This window comes from Lactuca sativa, chromosome 9, assembly GCF_002870075.4.
Source record: "Lactuca sativa cultivar Salinas chromosome 9, Lsat_Salinas_v11, whole genome shotgun sequence".
NCBI classification, from domain to species: domain Eukaryota; kingdom Viridiplantae; phylum Streptophyta; class Magnoliopsida; order Asterales; family Asteraceae; genus Lactuca; species Lactuca sativa.
In genome coordinates, this window is record NC_056631.2 from 15,977,596 (window position 1) to 15,998,416 (window position 20,821).

The 20,821-nt window shown below is 35.7% G+C and overlaps 2 protein-coding genes and 1 pseudogene across 6 annotated transcripts; all 3 read left to right on the forward strand.

The window, feature by feature from the left end:
* Nucleotides 1-266: 266 nt before the first annotated feature.
* Nucleotides 267-2,426, forward strand: LOC111885553 (glutamate receptor 1.4-like; annotated as a pseudogene).
* Nucleotides 2,427-11,331: 8,905 nt separating this feature from the next.
* Nucleotides 11,332-12,026, forward strand: LOC111885552 (uncharacterized). The gene is made up of 2 exons (XM_023881801.1): nt 11,332-11,478; nt 11,568-12,026. Exons 1-2 carry the CDS (start codon nt 11,332-11,334, stop codon nt 12,024-12,026), a joined length of 606 nt encoding a protein of 201 aa, XP_023737569.1.
* Nucleotides 12,027-14,725: 2,699 nt separating this feature from the next.
* On the forward strand, nt 14,726-19,037 carry LOC111885505 (glutamate receptor 1.2). Of its 5 annotated transcripts, none has more exons than XM_042898295.2 (5): nt 14,749-14,842; nt 14,931-15,093; nt 15,181-16,758; nt 16,873-17,240; nt 17,338-17,822. In XM_042898295.2, exons 1-5 carry the CDS (start codon nt 14,786-14,788, stop codon nt 17,680-17,682), a joined length of 2,511 nt encoding a protein of 836 aa, XP_042754229.1. In that variant the 5' UTR covers nt 14,749-14,785; the 3' UTR covers nt 17,683-17,822. The 5 variants fall into 5 exon arrangements, with proteins under 5 accessions (XP_023737515.1, XP_042754229.1, XP_042754228.1 ...); XM_042898294.2 differs by adding an exon at nt 18,367-19,037 and having other exon boundaries at nt 14,753-15,093; nt 17,338-17,610; XM_042898296.1 differs by adding an exon at nt 18,018-18,286 and having other exon boundaries at nt 14,753-15,093; nt 17,338-17,610.
* The last annotated feature ends 1,784 nt before the right edge of the window (nt 19,038-20,821 follow it).

Consider the following 20,821-nt stretch of genomic DNA (forward strand, 5'->3'; position numbering starts at 1 on the left):
ACTATTTTACCCTTCCCCTCAAATGACCCAAAGACCAAGGCCTAAACTCAATGACACTAAAATCCCAATAATCGTCCCAAATCCAAAAGATACCCAAGGCCCAATACAGGCCGAAATCCGAAAGACACCTAGCCAAAAGCCCAAAATGTCAACCACCCATCCTCACGTCGTGACCAGTCCTTAGTCACGTCGTGAGATCCCGCTCGGTCCGATTCCAACTCATCCCGACTCAACCCAGTCAACACAGACATGAAAAGTTACCAGAGATGACCTTACTTTGTAAGAAGCCTCCTCTCACGTCATGATCTCCAAGAAGCTAGCCAAAAACGGGGTCATCAAACCTCACGTCATGATACCCAAGTCTCACGTCGTGAGAACCATCTGAAGCCAAAAGTCCAACGTTTAAGTCCTAAATCCATTGAGCCTTGAACCCTAACTTTCCATTGGGTCTTATAACTCCATTATACATCGGAAAGTCGATGCTTTTGAGACATATATGTCCAATACATGTCTAGATCTCATTTAGGTCAAAATTTAAAGAAAAGACATCTAACTTTATTGCAAGGTTCCAAAAACTCAACTATTCAGAATCTTCATCAAGTTTGCTAGCTTTAAGATGAGTTGTTAAGAGTCAACTTCCATGGTTTAGGCGGTGAATTCAAGCTTATGAATAGGAGAACCATCTCCAAAGTCATTGAAGTTGTAAATGTGATTGGTAAAGGTGGTAGGAAGGTTGGGTTTTGGATGATGGCTAATGGTGGTGAGTTTGTTAAAAAAATTGGAAAAACAAATTCTTCTTCTTCTTTTAATCATGGTCTGAAAAGTATCATCTGGCCAGGTAGAGCTACAAGTGTTAATCAAAAGCGCAAGATGCTGCAAACGAATGGGAGAAAGCTGAAAATTATGGTTCCAGATTTTGGCACAATATTCCCGAATTTGTTACAATTGACTGTTGATCCCAAAATAAATCTATCATCTGTCAGCGGCTACTGTGGGGATGTTTTCAATGCTGCTTTTAATGCCTTAGACTATGAAGTAGGCATTGAGATTTTTCCTCTCCCTTATAAGGATGGAATGACTTATAATTATCTAATCGACAAAATCGCTCTAAAGGTATGTGCCTCTTTTTAGCAAAACTGTATCATCAAAGATACTTTGTCACACTATTTGTAGAGCAGTTAGATTGTTTTTTAATCATAAGATATCGGATTGTATCAGGAATATGAGGCTGTTGTTGGAGATATATCAATCACAACAAATAGATCTCTCTATGTCGACTTCACATTTCCCTTCACTGATCTAGGAACTGGGACAATAGCCCGAAACGCCAAGAAAAGCATCTGGATCTTTTTAGATCCTCTTAGTACACATCTTTGGATCACAAACGGTTGTTTCTTTCTCTTTTTGGGGTTTGTCATTTGGTTATTGAAAATCGCACAAATGAAGAATTTCAAGGTTCAGCAAAATAGCAAGTTGGAACAACCATCTAGTTTGCCTTTTCGACCCTTGTTTATGCTCACAGTAAGCTCTCTAACTCTTTACTGTAATCTCAATTTACTTAAAGATTTGATCTTTTGACCATTACTTTTAATCTTCAACTTTCTAACAAACACCCACAAAAACTTGGTGATTCAGGAGAGAAGCTCCAAAGTAATCTATCAAGATTCGTGGTTAATGTATGGGTTTTCGTGGTGCTTGTGCTCACGTCAAGTTACACTGCAACTTTGAGTTCACTTTTAACTATACAATAGATTGGAATGAAGGAGATGTCTGTCGGATTCCTGGGTGTTTCTCCCTCAGTAGGAGTTGTCTTTAACAACGTGAACTTAGGGGGTGCCAAAATTGAAAACCTATACACACCTGAGGCCTACATCAAAGCATTAACAAGTGGAGGTGTTGATGCAATCATCGATGATATCCTTTATATTAAAGCAGTCCTTGCAATGTATCCTGCTTCTGGCTTCTCCTTGATCTCAACAGCATCAACCACCAATGGTTTCGGCTTTGTAAGTGTTCTCTATATATAAGACTCTTATATCCTTTTGGCTTCTTCCATAACTCTAATGTAGCTATGTTTGCAGGCATTTAAAAAAGGTTCACCGTTGGCTGGAGAGATGTCGACTCAAATAGCAAAGATGCGGGAAGACGGGACATTGAAAGCATTAGAGGATAAATGGTTAAAACGTCAATTTGCATTGATGTCAAAGGATTTTTCTTCTCCTTCACCAAAATTTTTGAGTCTTTATGGGTTGCGGGTTCTTTTTCTTATCAGTGGTGTGACAATGGCATTTGCCCTTTTGTTGTCCATGGTTCGTATTATTCGTGAAAAATTACATGTCAAGGCTAAGATTCAGATATGGAGGTACATCTTAAGAAGATCTTCCGAAATACATGCACAAGATAGTGATGAAGAATCATCAGTCTAACTTATGTTTATAAAGTTAAATAGGATTCACTATACTTATCATCTTGTAAATATCAATATGTGTATCGGATATATATAATATTGACGTCTTATATAAACTTAGCATGATAGCTATTTTCACTGGAAAATAGATCTTGTTAAATGTGACTTGAGAATTGAAGACATGAAATGAGACTCGGAGCATTTGACGATACTATGGAGCATCTAGAAATTGATGGAGCATCTTGAATCATGATGCTCCATCAAGTTCTAGATGCTCCATAGTATCGTCAAATACTCCAACTCTCATTTCAGGTCTTTAATTCTCAAGTCACATTTAACGAGATCTATTTATACACTGAAAATATTAGAGCACTAAGATATGACAAGAATTCGTCACTTTAGGTTCTTCCGATTAAGTGTGTGAAAAACCCTTTAAACAACACATACACACACAAACTATATATACACAAGGTCTGCTGAAGGAGCATGCCACACCATTTCAAAAGATGCATCATGTCTATGCGTGTATCGACCAAACCTTGCTACGTGTTGACTCCTTCCGTCATATGTCTTGATGTCTCAACACGTGTCCACCACCTGGACACCTTGACGCGTCGTTGTACTCAATACACACGTCGCGACCTGTCCATTGACTTCCGTTGACCTCGACTTGACCCCATGCATCGCGCCTATAGAAGGACGCAGGATGCCTTTCCTGAGATAACAATCTACTTTAAAATTTATGATATACTCCTTACATTTCACAATGATACGCCATGACACCTTTAATTCACACCTTCAAGCAAGAATAATGCTTCAGTTTCTTCTTCTTGTTTTATAAACAAGTTATATCTCTTCAAACTATACATGTTATGAAGAACGAGTATTACACTTGTGTTTCATGTTATACATCCTCTCCATGATATATAACCTAAGCTCCTCTAGCATGGGGATTATAGGTTTCTTTCTGGCATCCATTATGATAGCATTGAAACTCTCCGAAGTTCCATTCTCTACTACTTCAAAACACATGCTAGTCTCATAATATGTTCTTGACCATATGTCTTTGAATCCTTTTCCATCAAGTATTTATGAGCCTTTAGTCTTAGTGTTTCTATATCCTTCATAAAAACTATGAAGGCCTGTTCAGTTGCAGCATTGCATGCCTTTCAGAAAAGTTTTTCAAAATGTGCCCTCTAAACCTTTTCTTAAAGTTTGCAACAATGTGTCTTGCACATTGTCTATGCTCAGCCTAGGGTAACACATCTTTTACAGCGTCCAAAATTCTTTGTCATAGTAATTAATGAAAATGTTAAATATGATAAAATATAAAGTAAATTACAAAAAAGATCCCTATGGTTATATGAAATATATGGATCATGCCCTGAAAGATATTTTTTGCATTTTTGATCCCTATGGTTTCAATTTGTTTTGAATCAAGTCCTTCTCACTAACATCATCAAAATAAATGTATTAAATATGTTTAAAATTATGATGTTTCTCTTTCTTTAATGTGGGCCCCACCATCCCTACATCATCATTGTCTTCTTCCCCATCCCAACTATTACACCGACGATATTCCCAACCTTCTTCGCCGCTTGTTTTATTCATTCCTCAATTTTTGTGTATATGTAAACCATCAAAATTACCACCCATTTCCCTGTCAATTTTGTTGCTTTCCCTCCTAATAATCACACACAACCATAATTGCAAAATCAAAAACATAATATATCAAGAAAAACCACCATCAAAATAAAAAATGGGAGAACATTTGGTTAAATTTTGAACTTTGATTTGAATTTATGATAGCTAATTCCATGGTCCAATTAACATCCACCACTGAATTTATAAAATAGGAGAGAATTCAGTTTGACTATTCAACTAAAACAATATCATTACCTATCTAAATATGTGCTCTCAAGTCGCAAACACTAAGATCATGAAATAGAAGAACATAACTCATATCGATTTTGTTGGAAATAGGTGTCTAATGACATAACTAATTAGTATAAGTTTGAGAATAATAACAAAGTCCTTTTTGGGTTGCCCTCAAGATCTAAAATAGATAGAATTAGTTAGAGAGATTAAGATTAATAGGTGATTAATTCATTACATATTAATAGAGTAATTAAAAACTAGTTAAAATTAATTAGAATTAATTTGGAATTAATTATATTTAATCAAAAGGTATAGGGGCTGAATGGTAGTTGTTCAATAGTTAAGAAACATGAATATTCTGGATGGTCCATAGAGTGGAAAGTTTTATGGAGGTTCCAGAAACCTTCCAAAATCTATCCATGTAACAGATAAGGGAAAGATTCGAATCAGGATTAAATCTGATTATTTAATTAATTCAAATCATGGTTATCTGAGAAATATCACAATTATATAAAGACTCCTCTAGGCCTTATAGAAATCGTCCATACTCTCTATAAGGTTGAGAAAAACGATTTTCCAACCTCTCACCTCTCTCTCTCTCTCTCTCTCTCTCTCTCTTTTAAAGTTCTAAGGTTTTTTAGTCTTTTGGGTGTGAGCCATTAGAGGCATTCTACTTTGGGTGTTAGACTTGCCAAGAGCAATAAGGAGATCGAATTCATCAAGTAAACAAGTGATGAATTCGAGTTTCTCAAAAGGTTACTAAACCACTCCCTTCTTTAGTTTATAATGCTAGTTTTGAAAGTATGTTATCATAATAGTAAAACCTAGATCTTATGGTGCATGTACACTTAGGGTTTGTTAAGAAGGCTTCCGTTGCATAAAATTTGTGTATAGATGCATAGTAACTTTTGTGTGTGTGTGTATATATATATATACACACACACACACACACACAACCCTGATTAACGAGTTTCCACATGGTATCAAACCACACATATGACGTTCTCCAAGCATCCTACCGGATCTAGACAAACTTCACTGGAATTCATCTTTTGTTTTTTGGTGTTTTTCCTGCTGTTGTCGGTTGTTCATCCTGTCGCCGCCCACTATAACATCCTATTTCAAGAAGTTTCTTATTTTAGGATTATGGAAAATAAATGGATCAAGTAAAGGCCTTGGTATTCAAGGGAATATGTTTTATACCCTGTTGGATGTAGATAATATTGATTATATGATCCAAGCTCTTGGTTTGTGTTTTGGAGTCAATGGGGGAAAATGGGAAAGATGATGTTTCAGACTTCTTTCATGAATTAATGATTTTAGTTTGGTATGTTTTAATTCAAAAGTAATTAAATAGGATTGTGGAGCTCTTCAATACTTTTCCGTGCATATAAAGAACGCTGAAAATAGAGTTGAAACGAAGAAGTTATGGCTGTTTAAAGTTGAAGTGGAAATTAGGGATTTTTGGATTACGCAGGGTGTAACGGGGTTTAACTAATTACGTAGGTCATAATTAACAACTACGCAGTGTAGTCTGGGCAGATCAAAACCCTAAATCTCCGGTTTTGAGCCCTATTTAAGGGTTATAACTTATGGGAAACCCTCTCATTACCATCCTCCATTGCGTAAGATTATTCCTTGAGAAACCTTAGCCTGCTCTCTCTCTCTCTCTCTCTCTCTCTCTTGTTTTTGAGCCTTGGCATCATTTATGAGCTTATTTCTCCATTGGAAGGTTGATTCTTGAAGAGCAAGGTGGTGGAAAAGTGTATAGAAGAGAAGTTAAAGTATAGATCCATCAAGATTACATCCTTCATGGGCTATTGTGAGTAAAGAGCTTCTAACTAGCTCATTGGTTTCATAGATCTAACTATTTGTCATATTTGCCACTTTTTCATCATTTTAGTGCATAAAGTTTGTATTTTGAAAGTTTGTGACCTTATTATGGATAAAGTTGGAAGCTTTATCCATCTAAACATCATAATGATTCAGATATGAAGGTTGGAGACCTGGACTTAATGGATTAAGATGAGAAAGATGCATTTTTGGTTCTTTTGAGAATTAAAGACTAGATCTTGGTTGTTTCGACCATCCTAATCGATAAAGTTGGAAACTTTATCCATTATGGAGCTATTAGGAATCAGATCCAAGCTTTGAGTGAAATGTCTTAATGAAATAAGTGCTTAATGTGAGGATTAGAGCCTGAGGTAACACACCATGCGTACTCCAGGCTATGCTCCGCGTAGCCTGTTGGAGGCCTGTTTTTCAGAATTAAGGCTCTATGCCCAACATAGAGTTAGAATACGCAACGTGTAAATCAACAAAACGTTAGACGTTGACTTTTTGACCAGTTTGACTTTTGGCCAACTATGAGGGGTTTAAGACTTGAGCAAAATGGTGTTTTTGCCCAAATAAGGGTTAGCCTTGATATTTTTGACTTGGTAAGTTGGAAAAATTACCTTAAATGTTAATTGGTGTTGTTTTAGATATGTTTAATGTGAGGAGCTTTTGGTAGCAGTAACTCAAGTGTGAGTATTATACGGCTAATGATCGAGGCGAGCCTCCTCACAGTATTTGTGGGTCGAAGGCACCAATGTTGGTCCGTTGATTTATGTTTATAGGATGTTAGTTATCTGTGTGACTCTTGCATGTATTGTATGTGTTTGTATGTATACCAGGTGGGACTCGATGCCAGGCGGGGCCCACCACATGTTACTGACAGATCTATAACGGGCGGGACCCGATGAAAGCCGAGCGGGGCCCGATGTATGTATGGTATGTGATATTTTGGGGAACTGACTAAGCTTTGTGCTTACGGTTTATGTTTAAAATGTTTTCGGGTACCGTTGGTTTCAAAAGGAAGGGTCCGACTTGATCGCACTGCATCCCCTAGAGATTTATTCCGCATTGAATGTTTACGAATTACTCTGATGTTTTAAATACTTTTATTTTGATCGTATTTAAGATAATGAATAAATGGTTTTGACTTATTTAAAAATGAAAATTTTACTCGATATTTTCTGGACGTTACACCCACCGTCGCTACATGTCCCCGATCATAGCAGTCCACCGATCAAGGTTTTCTGGACGACATTGTTCTCCTGCTTCCACTTGTTGTTGCTACTTCTTTGATTCTGCCTTACCAGGTCTTCTACTTGTTATGCTACTTCTTCTACTTGTTCTCGTGCCTCTAGCTTTTAATTAGGCTACGGTACATGACAATCCTTCTTCCTGCAGTTAAGCTTTTTACTTATTATTTTATGCCATTTATTTTATTTATTTGCTTGATTTTCCCGGATTCGATGTCCACATCGGCTTCCTCAAGCACCCACACGGCTCCTATAGCTAGCCAAATCGTATTTGCACTTACAAATGTCTATTCACAATTTAGTTTTAAAATATCTGTTGATGGGTCCAAATATAAACTATGGAAACGAATCTTTCAAGATAGGTGCAAGGGTGCTAAAGTTCATTGTCATATTACGGGAAAATTCTGCAGTGACGATTGTAAAGCCAAAGTCTTATGGGACAAAGTGGAGGATTTTTTTTCTCAACAACAAAATGTCACGTATACTGATATGTGTGTGTGTGTGTATATATATATATATATATATATATATATATATATATATATATATATTACATCATATCTTAATACTTTTAGCTATAATTATGCTTATTATCGAACAAAAGGTACTTATTATGTTTAATATTTGTTATTTAGCATAAAAGACATTCTCGGGAGCAATATGGAAGTTGGAAGCAAGAAAATACGAGCTTAGACAAGAAGAAGACACAAGAAAGATGTTGTTAGACAACTTGACCCCTCGTCAGTATTTTGACCATATCTAATGACTTATAACTCCGATTAAGGTGATTTAAAATGATCTGAAAACTAGACACAATTTCAGATAACTTTCGTGTTTTGAGAAAAGTCGTAATTCCAACCACCGCGACGTGGTGCATGGAATCTGCGCGATTCTTGACGTTGGCTTGGGAAATACAGGATAAAAACGAGGACCACGACGTGGTGCCTTTACCACGTCAGGGTGTCCAGATTTTAGGTAAGTATATATATCCAAACATTATGACGAATTGGGGGACTTGGAGGTGACTTTCTGGAGAAGTATTGCGACAAAAACCCTTCTAAGAACCCTTTGGGGCTGATTTTTGAAGCTAGGAAGTCGATTGGAGCAAGGATTCGCATCTACACATTCGGTTTGCTTAGTTTAATCATGATTAGTCTAGTTTTTCTTATGTTTATGTGTTTACCAACTGTGATTATGGGCTAAAAACCCTTGCTTTCGTTTAGTTAAATGAAACCTAAAACTATGAGTTAGTTTCTTACTTTTTAGATTATATGAATTTGGTTTATGCATGTGTTTGATTATCATTACCTAGCATGTTAAAGTTTGTAATTTTGTTGCTTAATTTCAAGTGTAGTGTAGCTTAGTGACCATTAAATTACATGAACTTGATTACCTAGTGATTTAGTAACCATTAAATTGCTAGAGCTAGGATTGACCATATCTTAGTTAAGTGATAAAAGTAACAATTTAACTGTGTTAGAGAACATAATTGTGGCCATATTTGTGTTTAACAAATCTTACATAGCCCAATTATAATTAATAACTAATCTTGTGTTTCCTTGTGTAGGACCTTACAAAGTAGTACATGAATTGGTGAAAATATTAGTAGATTTGACCAAATTTTTAATTACATATAAATTGGTAACCAACTTTATTAATCTATAAATAATAACTAACCATAGGAAAAGGTGGATTCGAAACTAAACGAAATTGTTTTTAATATATTGATTACAGTCGTTTTTAGTTGAGTGCTTAAGTTTTTCTGAACTTGTAAAATCAGATAAAACCCCCATTTTAGTTGTTTTTCTTAGTTTAGCTTTTAGTAGTTATTTTATTAATTAAATACCGTTTCGGGTGATCGACATCTGACTTACCTAAACTAATCTATAATTCGACTAGGTACACTGCCTAGGTGTATTCTAGCTAGTTAAGTTCGTTAGGTTATAAATTCAAAACTAGATAGGTATAATTTGTGCACATCATATACTTCATCTTTAGGAGCAATTTTGCAATACAAAAAAAGGAGCATCTTCTATTAATGAGTTTTGTCATGCCTTGAAGAACCTATCTGAGGCTCTTACAGGCTGAGGCTCTTACGGACTGTGATTCCAAAGTTGATGAAATTGAACTTGATATGCAAATTCTGAGACAATTGTCTCCCTCCTAACATAATATTGTGGATGTGATCACAAATACAAATCCATTCCCATCTTTCCTTGAAACAAAGAACATGCTCAGGGACGGTTTTGACTAGGTGCCCGGTGTGGCACTGGCAACACCTAGTTTCCATATATGTAGTGTAAAATTTTCAATTTTTTTTATATATTGGCAACTACGTAAAAATAATTGGCAACTATGTAAAAAAATTGCCACCCAATTGGATCAACCAAGCTCAAAAATATATTTATAACTTAGACTTATCAATTAGTAGACCAAAAAGCCTATTAATTTTAGTCCAAAAAAAAACTAATATAGCCCAAAGCCCATTTGGATAATTGGAACTTTTGATCCAATTGGAGAATGGCAAAAAAACGTGCGGCAATAATCAATCGAGTAATCGATGATAGCTGCAATTAGCAAAACAGAAAGCAAAAAAAGGCATCGAACACAGGAGTTCGACTTCGAGACTTCGACTGATGCATCACGCACGACGCCTCACGCCTACACTCACGAATCCGACTTTTGCTTGGTGCTTGATGCTTCCATTGCTAATTCCTTCTAATTTCTTGAGTATCTTGTTGATTGAGTAGAAAAAATCGATTCCCACTTGTTGAATTCAACTCCAAGCCCTAGCTAAGAATGAAACAAGTAAGTGTTTGAAAATTGAAAATTTATCAATTTGTTTACTATTTAGGTTGAAATTGCTATGTTTTTTTCTTGAATTGGTGAAATTGCTATGTTTTCATTGATGTTATTGACTTATTGATTGATTTGGTGAAATAAAATTGTTATGTCTTATTGTCTTTATTGAAGTTCGATTTTGATTTGGTGTAATTTTTATGTTTTTATTGAAGCTATTGGACGATTTGGTGAAATTATTAGTTATTTAGCTTAATGTTGAATTGTAGGTTACCCTTGGTGGTTTTCTTACCAAAAGACCAAGACTTAATCTTAATGAAAGTGGTGAAGGATCTTCCCAAACACCAATCACCAACCAATCGACTCCTTCGGTCTCTAATGCAATTCCATAAACACCATGCTCTAATGAAACTAATGATGGTGTTGATTTGAAAGATCTTCAAAAGGACCCGACGGATAGGCCAATGATTACAAGTTATGCCTCAAATATAAGAGATGATGTAAGAAGGGCATATTTGCTTCAAGGACCTTGTTAAATAAGGCTACACAAGTTTCCAAAAAAGAAAATAGGTGATAGATTAAGAAGCTTCGTTCCTTCATGGTTTGACGATTTTGATTGGTTGGAATATAGTGTGAAAAATAAAAAAGCATATTGTTTATATTGTTATGTATGTGGAGACCTCATGGGACAAAAATTTGTTTCTCAAGGTTTTGATACTTGGAATAAAAAAATGCATTTCGGACTCATGTGGGTAGTGTTGATAGTTTTCACAACAAAGCAAGAGAAAAGTGTGACTTTTTATTAAGAGAAAAACAAGCTATTAATGTAGTCTTGAGGATCGATTACGTGTTTCTATTATTGTTGTTAGACTTTTATTGAAAACCGGTTTACCATTTCGTGGTAATGACGAGTCGGTTAACTCGGAAAATAGAGGGCTTTACATTGAAGTGTTAAAAGCCATTCGAGAGACTAGTGAAAGATATTTTCAACAATACTTTAGAAAATGCTCCTAAAAACAATCAACTTATTTGCCCTAAAATTCAAAAAGAACTTGTGCAATGTTTTGTACAAGAAGTACTTTTGATTATTCGTCAAGAGATTGGTCAAGATGTATTCGCTTTATTGGTTGATGAATCTGGCGATGTCTCAAAAAGGAGCAAATGACTATTGTTTTGCGATATGTTGATAATCTTGGCTTTGTGAAGGAAATATTCATTGGAGTTGTGCATGTGAAGGATACATCATCTTTGACACTCAAAAACGCCTTAAAGGAAGTACTTACAAGTAATAAGTTGAGTTTTAGTCAGGTAATTTATTCTTTACTTTTTTGTTACTTCAATTTTATTTAATTAGCTTTGTGTTATATTATTTATATATTTTTCAATTTTTTTAATAGATAAGAGGACAAGATTATGATGGGGCTAGCAATATGCGAGAGAAATTCAATGGTTTGAAAGTTTTGATATTACAAGAGAATGACACAATTTTTTATGTACATTGCTTTGCACACCAACTTCAATTAGTGGTTGTAGCTGTAGCAAAGAAGCATGATAATGTTAGTGACTTTTTTGAGCAAATTTCGTTGGTGGTTAATGTTGTTTGTGCCTTGTGTAAAAGAAAAGACTTGCTACAGGAACAAGCAAGACAAAGGGTGCAAAAAGGCTTGTGTAGTGGTGAACTTGAAACGGGAAGAGGGTTAAATCAAGAGACTACACTTGTTCGGGCGGGGGATACAAGATGGGGTTCACATTTCAACACACTCACAAGTCTTATGAAGTTGTTTGCAGATATTCTTGTGGTTTTAGAATTTGTGAAAGTGGATGGAGGGTCATTGGCAAACGCCAACAAGCGTTAGGAATCTTAGCATATTTTAAATCTTATGAGTTCGTGTTTACTTATATATGATGTATGACAATTTACACCTCACGGATACATTATCAAAGCAACTTCAAAAAAAAAGATTTAGACATTTTAGAAGCGGCTTCGATGGTTAGAGGGAGAATGGACACATTGCAATCTTTAAGAGACACGGGGTTTGCTAGCATTTTGCCAAAGGTATCCTCTTTTTGTCAAACACACAATATTGCTACTCTGGAAATGCAGGATTTTTATATTGATGCGAGAAACCGTACGACCACAAAGACCAATAGATTTCACTTTGAGGTTGAAATCTTCAACACGGTGGTGGATATGCAACTGACAGGAATACTGGGATCGATTTAGTGAAACAAGTACCCAGTTACTAGAATACATGGGTGCTTTGAGCCATTGTGATTCATTTTCACAATTTGACAAATCAAAGTTGTTGAAGTTGGCTAAGTTGTACAAGTATGAATTTGATGATTTGGATTTGATAGATCTTGAAGGACAACTTGAGATATTTTACCACTTCCATCAAAGATGAGCATTTTACCACTTTGAAAGGAATTTCTGAGCTTTCTCGTTTGATGGTTAGTACGGGGAAACATCGGTCTTATCCTTTGGTTTATAAGCTTTTAAAGTTGGTTTTGATATTACCCGTAGCAACCGCTAGTGTAGAAAGATGTTTTTTGAAGATGAAGCTCTTGAAGACCGACTTGCGCAACAAGATTGGCGATGAGTTTTTGAACGATGCGTTGCTTTGCTATGTTGAGACCGAAGCACTTGTGAAAGTTGAGAATGAAAAGGTAATGAAACGGTTTCAAAAGATGTCCGCACGAAGAGGACAAATTTAAATTGTAATAGATGATAAATTGTTGTTATGTTTTTAACTTTTATGTAATGGAGCGCTTATTTGTATTAGACGTAATGAATTAGTTTTTGGTTTTATATTATGTTTGACCGGAAAAAAAAAATCGGCAACACCTCCTGTCAATTCCTGCGTGCGTCCGTCCCTGAACATGCTCCTCGTTCATGAGTCTCGTGAATAATCAATTAATCCCACTGGGGATGCCTCCCCATGTCCTATGCTACGCTGTACTCATCCGCATCCACCATTGGAAAATCGAAAATACATTTAACAGAGTCAAAAATAATGGGCGATTTGCTTCCAGAGAGTAATTCTAATGTTTCCACTAGCTCTAATTGTTTTGCATGTTCTTAACGTGCTCAAGGACAAAATCAAACATTTTGTGGTGGTGTTTCTGCCCTCGGTCCAGCTTTGGCTCAACAACCGAGGTTTCTCGGACCTCTGCCAGCGTCAACTGCCAGCCACGCATATCTGAGGCCTTCTTCTGCTACTAGCGGTTTTCAGCAGCCCTCGGTTGCTACCTTCGGTCTCCATCAGCAGCAACACTCTGCTGCTAGTGGTTTTATGAGACATGAACTTGATTTAGATTTGAAAAAGAAAAACTGAGAGTTTTCATAGTGTTGTGAGAACTTGATAAATGTTGAGTCTCCAATATTCAGATACATTTTGGGTACTAAGTATCCATGGTGGAAAATACGAAATCAAAAGAGATTAGAAATAGATAATCAAGATTAGAAATAGATAATCAAGATTAGATCTTAAAGTATATCAATATTATATTCTATTTATAGAGAAAAGATTAAGAATTTTTACATTTTTTTAAATAAGATAATTATAGATTTCTTTAGATAATAATTTTTATCCAAAAAAAAAAAATCTAACCATATAACTGTGTGTGTGACACGCGTATTAGACGATTAAAAAGATGGTCAACTCTCAAGTTGGTGTGTCAAACCCGTCGGTGGAGTTTCATGATTTTGTTATAACTTTGTAGCCAACCGACTTCACATTTATTTGCCAACGGGAATGGTCTAAGTAGCTCCCTTAAATACTTAATTCCAAGGTCTGTTTGTTGATTTTAAAGGCTCCGAGTGATTGTGCGAGGAGTAAAAATGAGAACTTAAATTGACCTCATATATATATATATATATAAATAATTTAAGTGATGAATTGTCACGAGGGAAAACTAAAAACTAAATTCAATTAATAAAAGATTCAAATGCAAATTTATAAAAGTCAAGGGCTAAGTATGTGTAACTTATGGATAAAAAAAAATTGGGAGGTGGGATAGATCGCAAAACATGGAACATAAATAAACTTGAAGTATAGCAATCTATTTAAAAAATCACCCCTTTAACCAGATGAACGAGTTGGTTTTATGTTTAAGTTAACTGATAATTTGGTTAAAACTTAAAACTCAGTCCCTATTTTTTGAAGGCCTGGTTAGCTAGTGGACTTCTCAGGCCTCTTTTCATGCCAGGTCGGCCTGAAGAACCGGATCGTTGCCAGCTCATCTGATGGGTCTTGGCATGGTTGTATGACAGATAACTTATCTTTTTTATCAACCCGTTACCCAATCTACTCGATCCATCCTTTTTGTACTATAGATGCACTAGAAGTGTTGGACGAATTAATGTTTGAATAAAAATCAATGCTCTCATATCTCTGACCAGTCAACGGTTTAGAGTTCAAACTAAATTAAAGAGCTCTGACCAGGAATTTATTTCTCTAGTCAATGTCAATATCTTCCTGGCGGCTAGGCTCAAAATCAAATGTCAACTAACGAGCTGTCAAATGTTATCAGATATTTCTCTTATTTGTTTATCTTCGTATTTTGATAGGACTCCATTATCTTTCTGTCACTTGCAATAGTGTTAGTCATCCTGATGTACCAAGAGAACTGCAGGAAACTTAAACTTTGTGTCGCCAATGGCGTATTGCAGGTCATTACCATTTCTGATATTATTGATGTTGCTTAGCTTTCAAAGCCTTCTAACAGCACATGAAGATCCATCTTACAAGGACATACAGGTGGGAGTGATTCTTGACATGGATTCATGGGTTGGGAAGGTCGTTTGTAGTTGCATCACCATGGCTGTTTCTGACTTTTACAGAATCAATCCTCACTACACAACAAGGATAACTTTTACAACCAGGGATACCAAAGGAGAACCCCTGCTTGTGTTGTCCACTGGTGCAGTCTTTTCTCTTATTAATTTTTAGTTCTTTGTTTTTTGTAACCTTTATTTTTTAAACTAATATACTGTTCATCGACATTCAGCTCTTGATCTTTTGGAGAACACTGAAGTGCAAGCGATAATAGGTCCAGAATCAACGGCTGAAGCAAGATTCTTGGAGGTTTTGGGAGACAAAGCTAACATACCGATTCTTTCGTTTTCAACAACCCCATTTTCAAATCAGAATCATAATCTTCTTCGAATGGCAGATGATGAAACCAGTCAGTTCAAAGGCGTTGCTGCCATGGTTGAATTGTTTAAAGCAAAGAATGTGATTGTTATCTGCGAGGACACTGAAAACGGGAGAGAAATGGCTACTTATATGGCTAGTGAGTTTCAAGAGAAAAATATACACGTTACATATACTAGCCTAATTTCAACCTCTGCTAGCAAAGAACAAGTAAGTGAAGAGCTTCAAAAACTTCAAACTATGCAAGCCATGGTTTTTGTCATGCATACACCGCCTTCTCTGGCAACTGGTATTTTCTCCAAAGCAAAAGAGTTGGGCATGATGGATGAAGGATACATGTGGATCATAACAAGTAAGACTACCAACTTGTTGGATTCCATGGATGCTGAAGCAATCAAATCAATGCAGGGGGCTGTGGGTTTCAGATCGTATTTTCCAGCATCAAGGAAGCTTCATAACTTTGTTTCGAAATGGAGAAAGGAACATTATGCCTTGGAGCCGTTTATGGAGTACAAGGAGGTAGATTCTAATGGTATATGGGCATATGATGCAGTTTATGCACTCGCCATGGCTATTGAGAAGGTACATACAACCCTAATTGGCATGTCTTCATCAATACATGCATCACTTTTGGATGAGATGTTAAGAGTCAAGTTCCATGGTTTAGGTGGTGAATTCAATCTTATGAATGGGAGAAGCATCTCCAAAGCCATGGAAGTTGTAAATGTGATTGGTAAAGGTGGTAGGAGGGTAGGGTTCTGGATGATGATGTCTGCGAATGGTGAGTTTGTGAAAGAAATAGGAAAACAGAATTCCACTTCCAATCATGGCCTGGAAAGTATTATTTGGCCAGGAGGGAGTAGTGCAACATTTCCAAAGCGTAGGATTCTAGAAACAAATGGCAATAAGAAGCTGAGAATTCTGGTTCCAGATTTCGGCACATTCCCTAATTTACTACAACTTACTGTTGATCCGAAAACAAATATATCGGGTGTGAGTGGGTTTTGTGGGGATGTTTTCAATGCTGCGTTCAGTGCCTTGGATTATGGAGTAGGCGTTGAGATTATTCCATACCCTTATAAGGATGGAATGAATTACAACGATCTAATCGACAAAATCTATCTTAAGGAATATGATGCTGTTATTGGGGATATCACAATCACAGCAAATAGATCTGTCTATGTGGACTTCACATTGCCCTTCAGTGATCTGGGAACTGGCACAATAGCCCGAAATGCCAAGAAAAACATGTGGATTTTTCTAGATCCTCTTAGTGCAGATCTTTGGATCACAAGTGGTTGTTTCTTTCTTTTTTTAGGGTTTGTCATTTGGTTTATCGAACATCGTATAAACGAAGAATTTCAAGGTTCTACATGTCAGCAAATCGGAACAACTCTCTGGTTTGCCTTTTCGACCCTTGTTTATGCTCACAGTAAGCTCTCCAACTCTTTACTCCAATCTCATTTTACTTAAAGTTTTGATCTGTTGAACATTAATGTCAATCATCACCTTTCTAACAAATACCCACAAAAACCATATGATTCAGGGGAGAAGTTGCAAAGTAATCTATCAAGATTCGTGGTTACTGTCTGGGTTTTTGTGGTGCTTGTTCTCACGTCAAGTTACACTGCAACTTTGAGTTCAGTTTTAACAGTACAACAGATTGGAATGAAGGAGACATCTACTGGATTCTTGGGTGTTTCATTCGGAGGAGCTGCCTTTAACAACATGAACTTTGGGGGTGCCAAAATTGAAAACTTATATACACCTGAGGCCTACGTCAAAGCATTAACAAGTGGAGGTGTTGATGCAATCATCGATGAGATCCTTTACGTCAAATCAGTCCTTGCAATGTATCCAACTTCTGACTTCTCCTTGATCTCAACAGCATCCACCACCAATGGTTTCGGCTTTGTAAGTGTTCTCTATATATCAGAGTCTTAATCTTTTAGTCTTCTTCCGTAACTCTATTTCGATCCTCTTTACATGTCTGATGTAGCTAAGTGTGCAGGCATTCCAGAAAGGTTCACCATTGGCAGGAGAGATGTCGACTGAGATAGCAAAGATGCGGGAAGACGGGACATTGAAAGCATTAGAGGATAAATGGTTAAAACGTCAATCTGCATTGATGTCAAAGGATTTTTCTTCTCCTTCACCGAAAATCTTGAATCTGTATGGGTTTCGTGGTCTCTTCCTTATCAGTGGTGTGACGATGGCATTTGCCCTTTTGGTGTCCATGGTTCGTATTGTTCGTGAAAAGTTACATGTCAAAATTAAGATGCAGGTATGGAGGCACATCTTAAGAAGATCTTCTGAAATACATGCACAAGATAGTGATGCGGAATCAACCGTTTGACTTATTCTTATAAAGTTAAATAGGATTCACCATACATGACATCTTGTATAGATTAGTATTTGGCCATGTTCCGTACTTCTAGTTTCTAGCGTTTGACAAAACGCTTCGTTTTGAACAAAAGTCTTGTTTGACACTAGAAACTTTTAGCGATTAGTTTAAACAAAACACTCCAAATCCAAAAGCTACCTCACGTAGGGTTTAACATAAACGCTACCAACTATCTGCTATCCGCTACCAGCTAGTTTTGCCGAACACTCTCTTTCCTTTGTATCATGTATATGTATAGTTTTTACTTTTTCTGAACTTAGCTTGTAGCTATTTTTATTGAAAAACAGATCTCATAATTGCATAATTCCAAAGTCTAAAAGGACCGGATTTGATTCGTATGGAAAGATTCAGCTTCACTTGACCAAAACTACGTTTTACTGATGCAAAGATTGTGTATGGATCAATGCAGATCTACTTATTAGAAATGTATCAAACCGTTGACTGTAAATCAGAGCTGTCGACATAGTAATTACTGTTAATTTATATTATTTTTGTATGTTCTTGTATAGATTAGGGACCTCTTTGTAACTTTTGTATATATAAATATATTTGCATATGCCTCTGAACTTTTGTATATATAAATATATTATGCGTATGCCTCTGATCTACACCTCTAATCATTGAGGCTTTTCCCAGAATCATGGTATCAAAGCTAGGGTTTCCAACCCATCATTCTCACGTACGGCTTATAATTGACAATTCCTAACTGCTGATATTTTTTTCCTCGTCATCACGCGCGATCGCTGCCTCACAGAACGCCTCATATGTGCCTCCCCACCATCGGACTTCTGCTCTCTAATTAGCCCTGTACATCCCAGTCGATTGGATGAAGCAGCGCCACCATTATTGATCCTTTGCTGGCGGGGTATCTGTTTCTGATCTCGTGGCTTGATTTTGTCCCATTGTTGCTGTTAGGTTGCTGCCCAACTACTGTTGTTTTCTCCTTTTGACATTGTGTGTGTTTTCTCAATATCAATACCGGATTCTTCATATACCACTACTCCATCCAAGTTAAGTCTCGTATGTACTCTCACAAACGTACACAATCAATTTAGCTTTAAGTTGAATGTTGATGGTTCCAAGTATAAACTTTGGCGTCAGATTTTCTCGAACATGTGTAGAGGTACCTTGACATATGGGCATATTTCTGGGAAATCTCTTCCATCTGGTGATGATGATGAGGATTGGTATTTGGTACACTACAAGAAAAATTCTAAATAGCTACGGAATCAAAATTTGTTGCTACTTTACTATGAAATATGCTACAGAACGACTTGTTGTAGCTATTTTGCTACAAAATTTGTTACGGAATTGCATTATGTAGCTAAATCTTAAATAGCTACCTAAAATTGTTACGGAATCAAAATTCATAGTTATTTTACTACGAAATATGCTACAAAACGGTTGGTTGTAACTAATTTGCTACAGAAATGGCTACGGAATTGCATTCCGTAGCTAAATCTTGAATAGTTGCTACGGAATTAAAATCTGTAGCTAGTTTACTACAAATAGTGCTACAAATTTTTTGGTTGTAGCTGGTTCTCTACGGAACTTGTTACAAAATCCATGTATGTAGCTAGTTGGCTACATACTTGGCTACGAAATAAAAATACGTAGCTAGTTAGCTATGGAATTGAGATCCGTAGCTATTTTGTTAGGGAAATTTGCTACAGAATAAAAATTTGTAGCTAATTTGCTATGTACCTTGTTACGATAAGGTGAATTTCAAAATAGCTACAAAGTCAAACTCCGTAGGTATTTGGCAACGAAAAATTCCGTAGCCAAGTTAGTAGTTACAAAATATGTTTTCGTAGCAAAATATAGAAGATTGTTGAAAAAAATAATATTAAAAATAAACAATTACCTTTGAAAACTCAACAACAAAAATAAAAATTATTTTTAATTGTTTTGAAATTTTATTTATTTTAACTGCAATTTTTGGATTTTGATAACATATATTTGCTAATTTTATAATAATAACATTATCCCCATGTTTTGAGGCTATGGATATTATTACTCTTAAATCAAAAAAAATTTACCCTTAGCTTTGTATCACCTGTTTCTAAAACTACTCGCCAAATTACCTTCTCGCCCTTCCTCTATATCTACAAAAAAGACATACATTAACTTAATATATAAACACCTTCTATTGTTTTGTATTTAATAGACAAAGGCATGATGAGAGATTAAAACAAATGGGTGAATAGAAATCAGTGGTGATCTTATAAAAATTAATCTGGTCTTGCTTAAATCTCAAATTAATTTGGTTATGATCACATTTCATTTGTTTTCTATGAGAACTATCGTATACCTTGCAACACAGAGGGGCATAAAGAGTTCAATGGGTATTTGTTCAAAGTAATTGATTATATGCAACATATTAGTCACTGGGAAAGGTCAACATTGACCTTTAAAGAATTATGGATTTTGTACAATTATCTAAAGAAGTCAAAATTTTGACTTTAAAGAAGACACAAATTTATATTGAGCAGCATATTATTTAGTATGGAAATTATATATTCCATACGAAGGAAAGCTCTTTATTTCTTATTTTAATTCCATTAAGAAAGCATATATTTCCATACATTGATTTGAGCATATTATGATAAAATAATTGGTGAAACAATATATATATATATATATATATATATATATATATATATATATATATATATATATATATATATATATATATATTTGCAATTATTCTTATTGTTTTAGCTCTGTTCATTTATATTAACAAAATAAAAAGGGGCAAAAAGGCCAATACATAATAGCTTAACAATTTTGTCATTTGGAACAATTTTTCTTCATCTTGTTCATTTTAGCTCTTCCTTTTCTCCGACTCACCCACACGCGACTCTCAATCACTCCCTCCACTCGATGACTAAGTGGGTGTTTGGCTTAGCTTTTAAAAGCTCAAAAGTTCTTTTCCAAAAAGTTACAAAAAGTCAAGAAATCCTGACTTTTCCAAAAAGTTGCTTTTCTATGTATTAAAACTCCAAAAGTTACTAGTTTGCCAAATATCTTTTTGTTTTTTTTTCTTTTACAAAAAGGACTTTTGGCTGTGAAAAGCTAAGCCAAACACCCC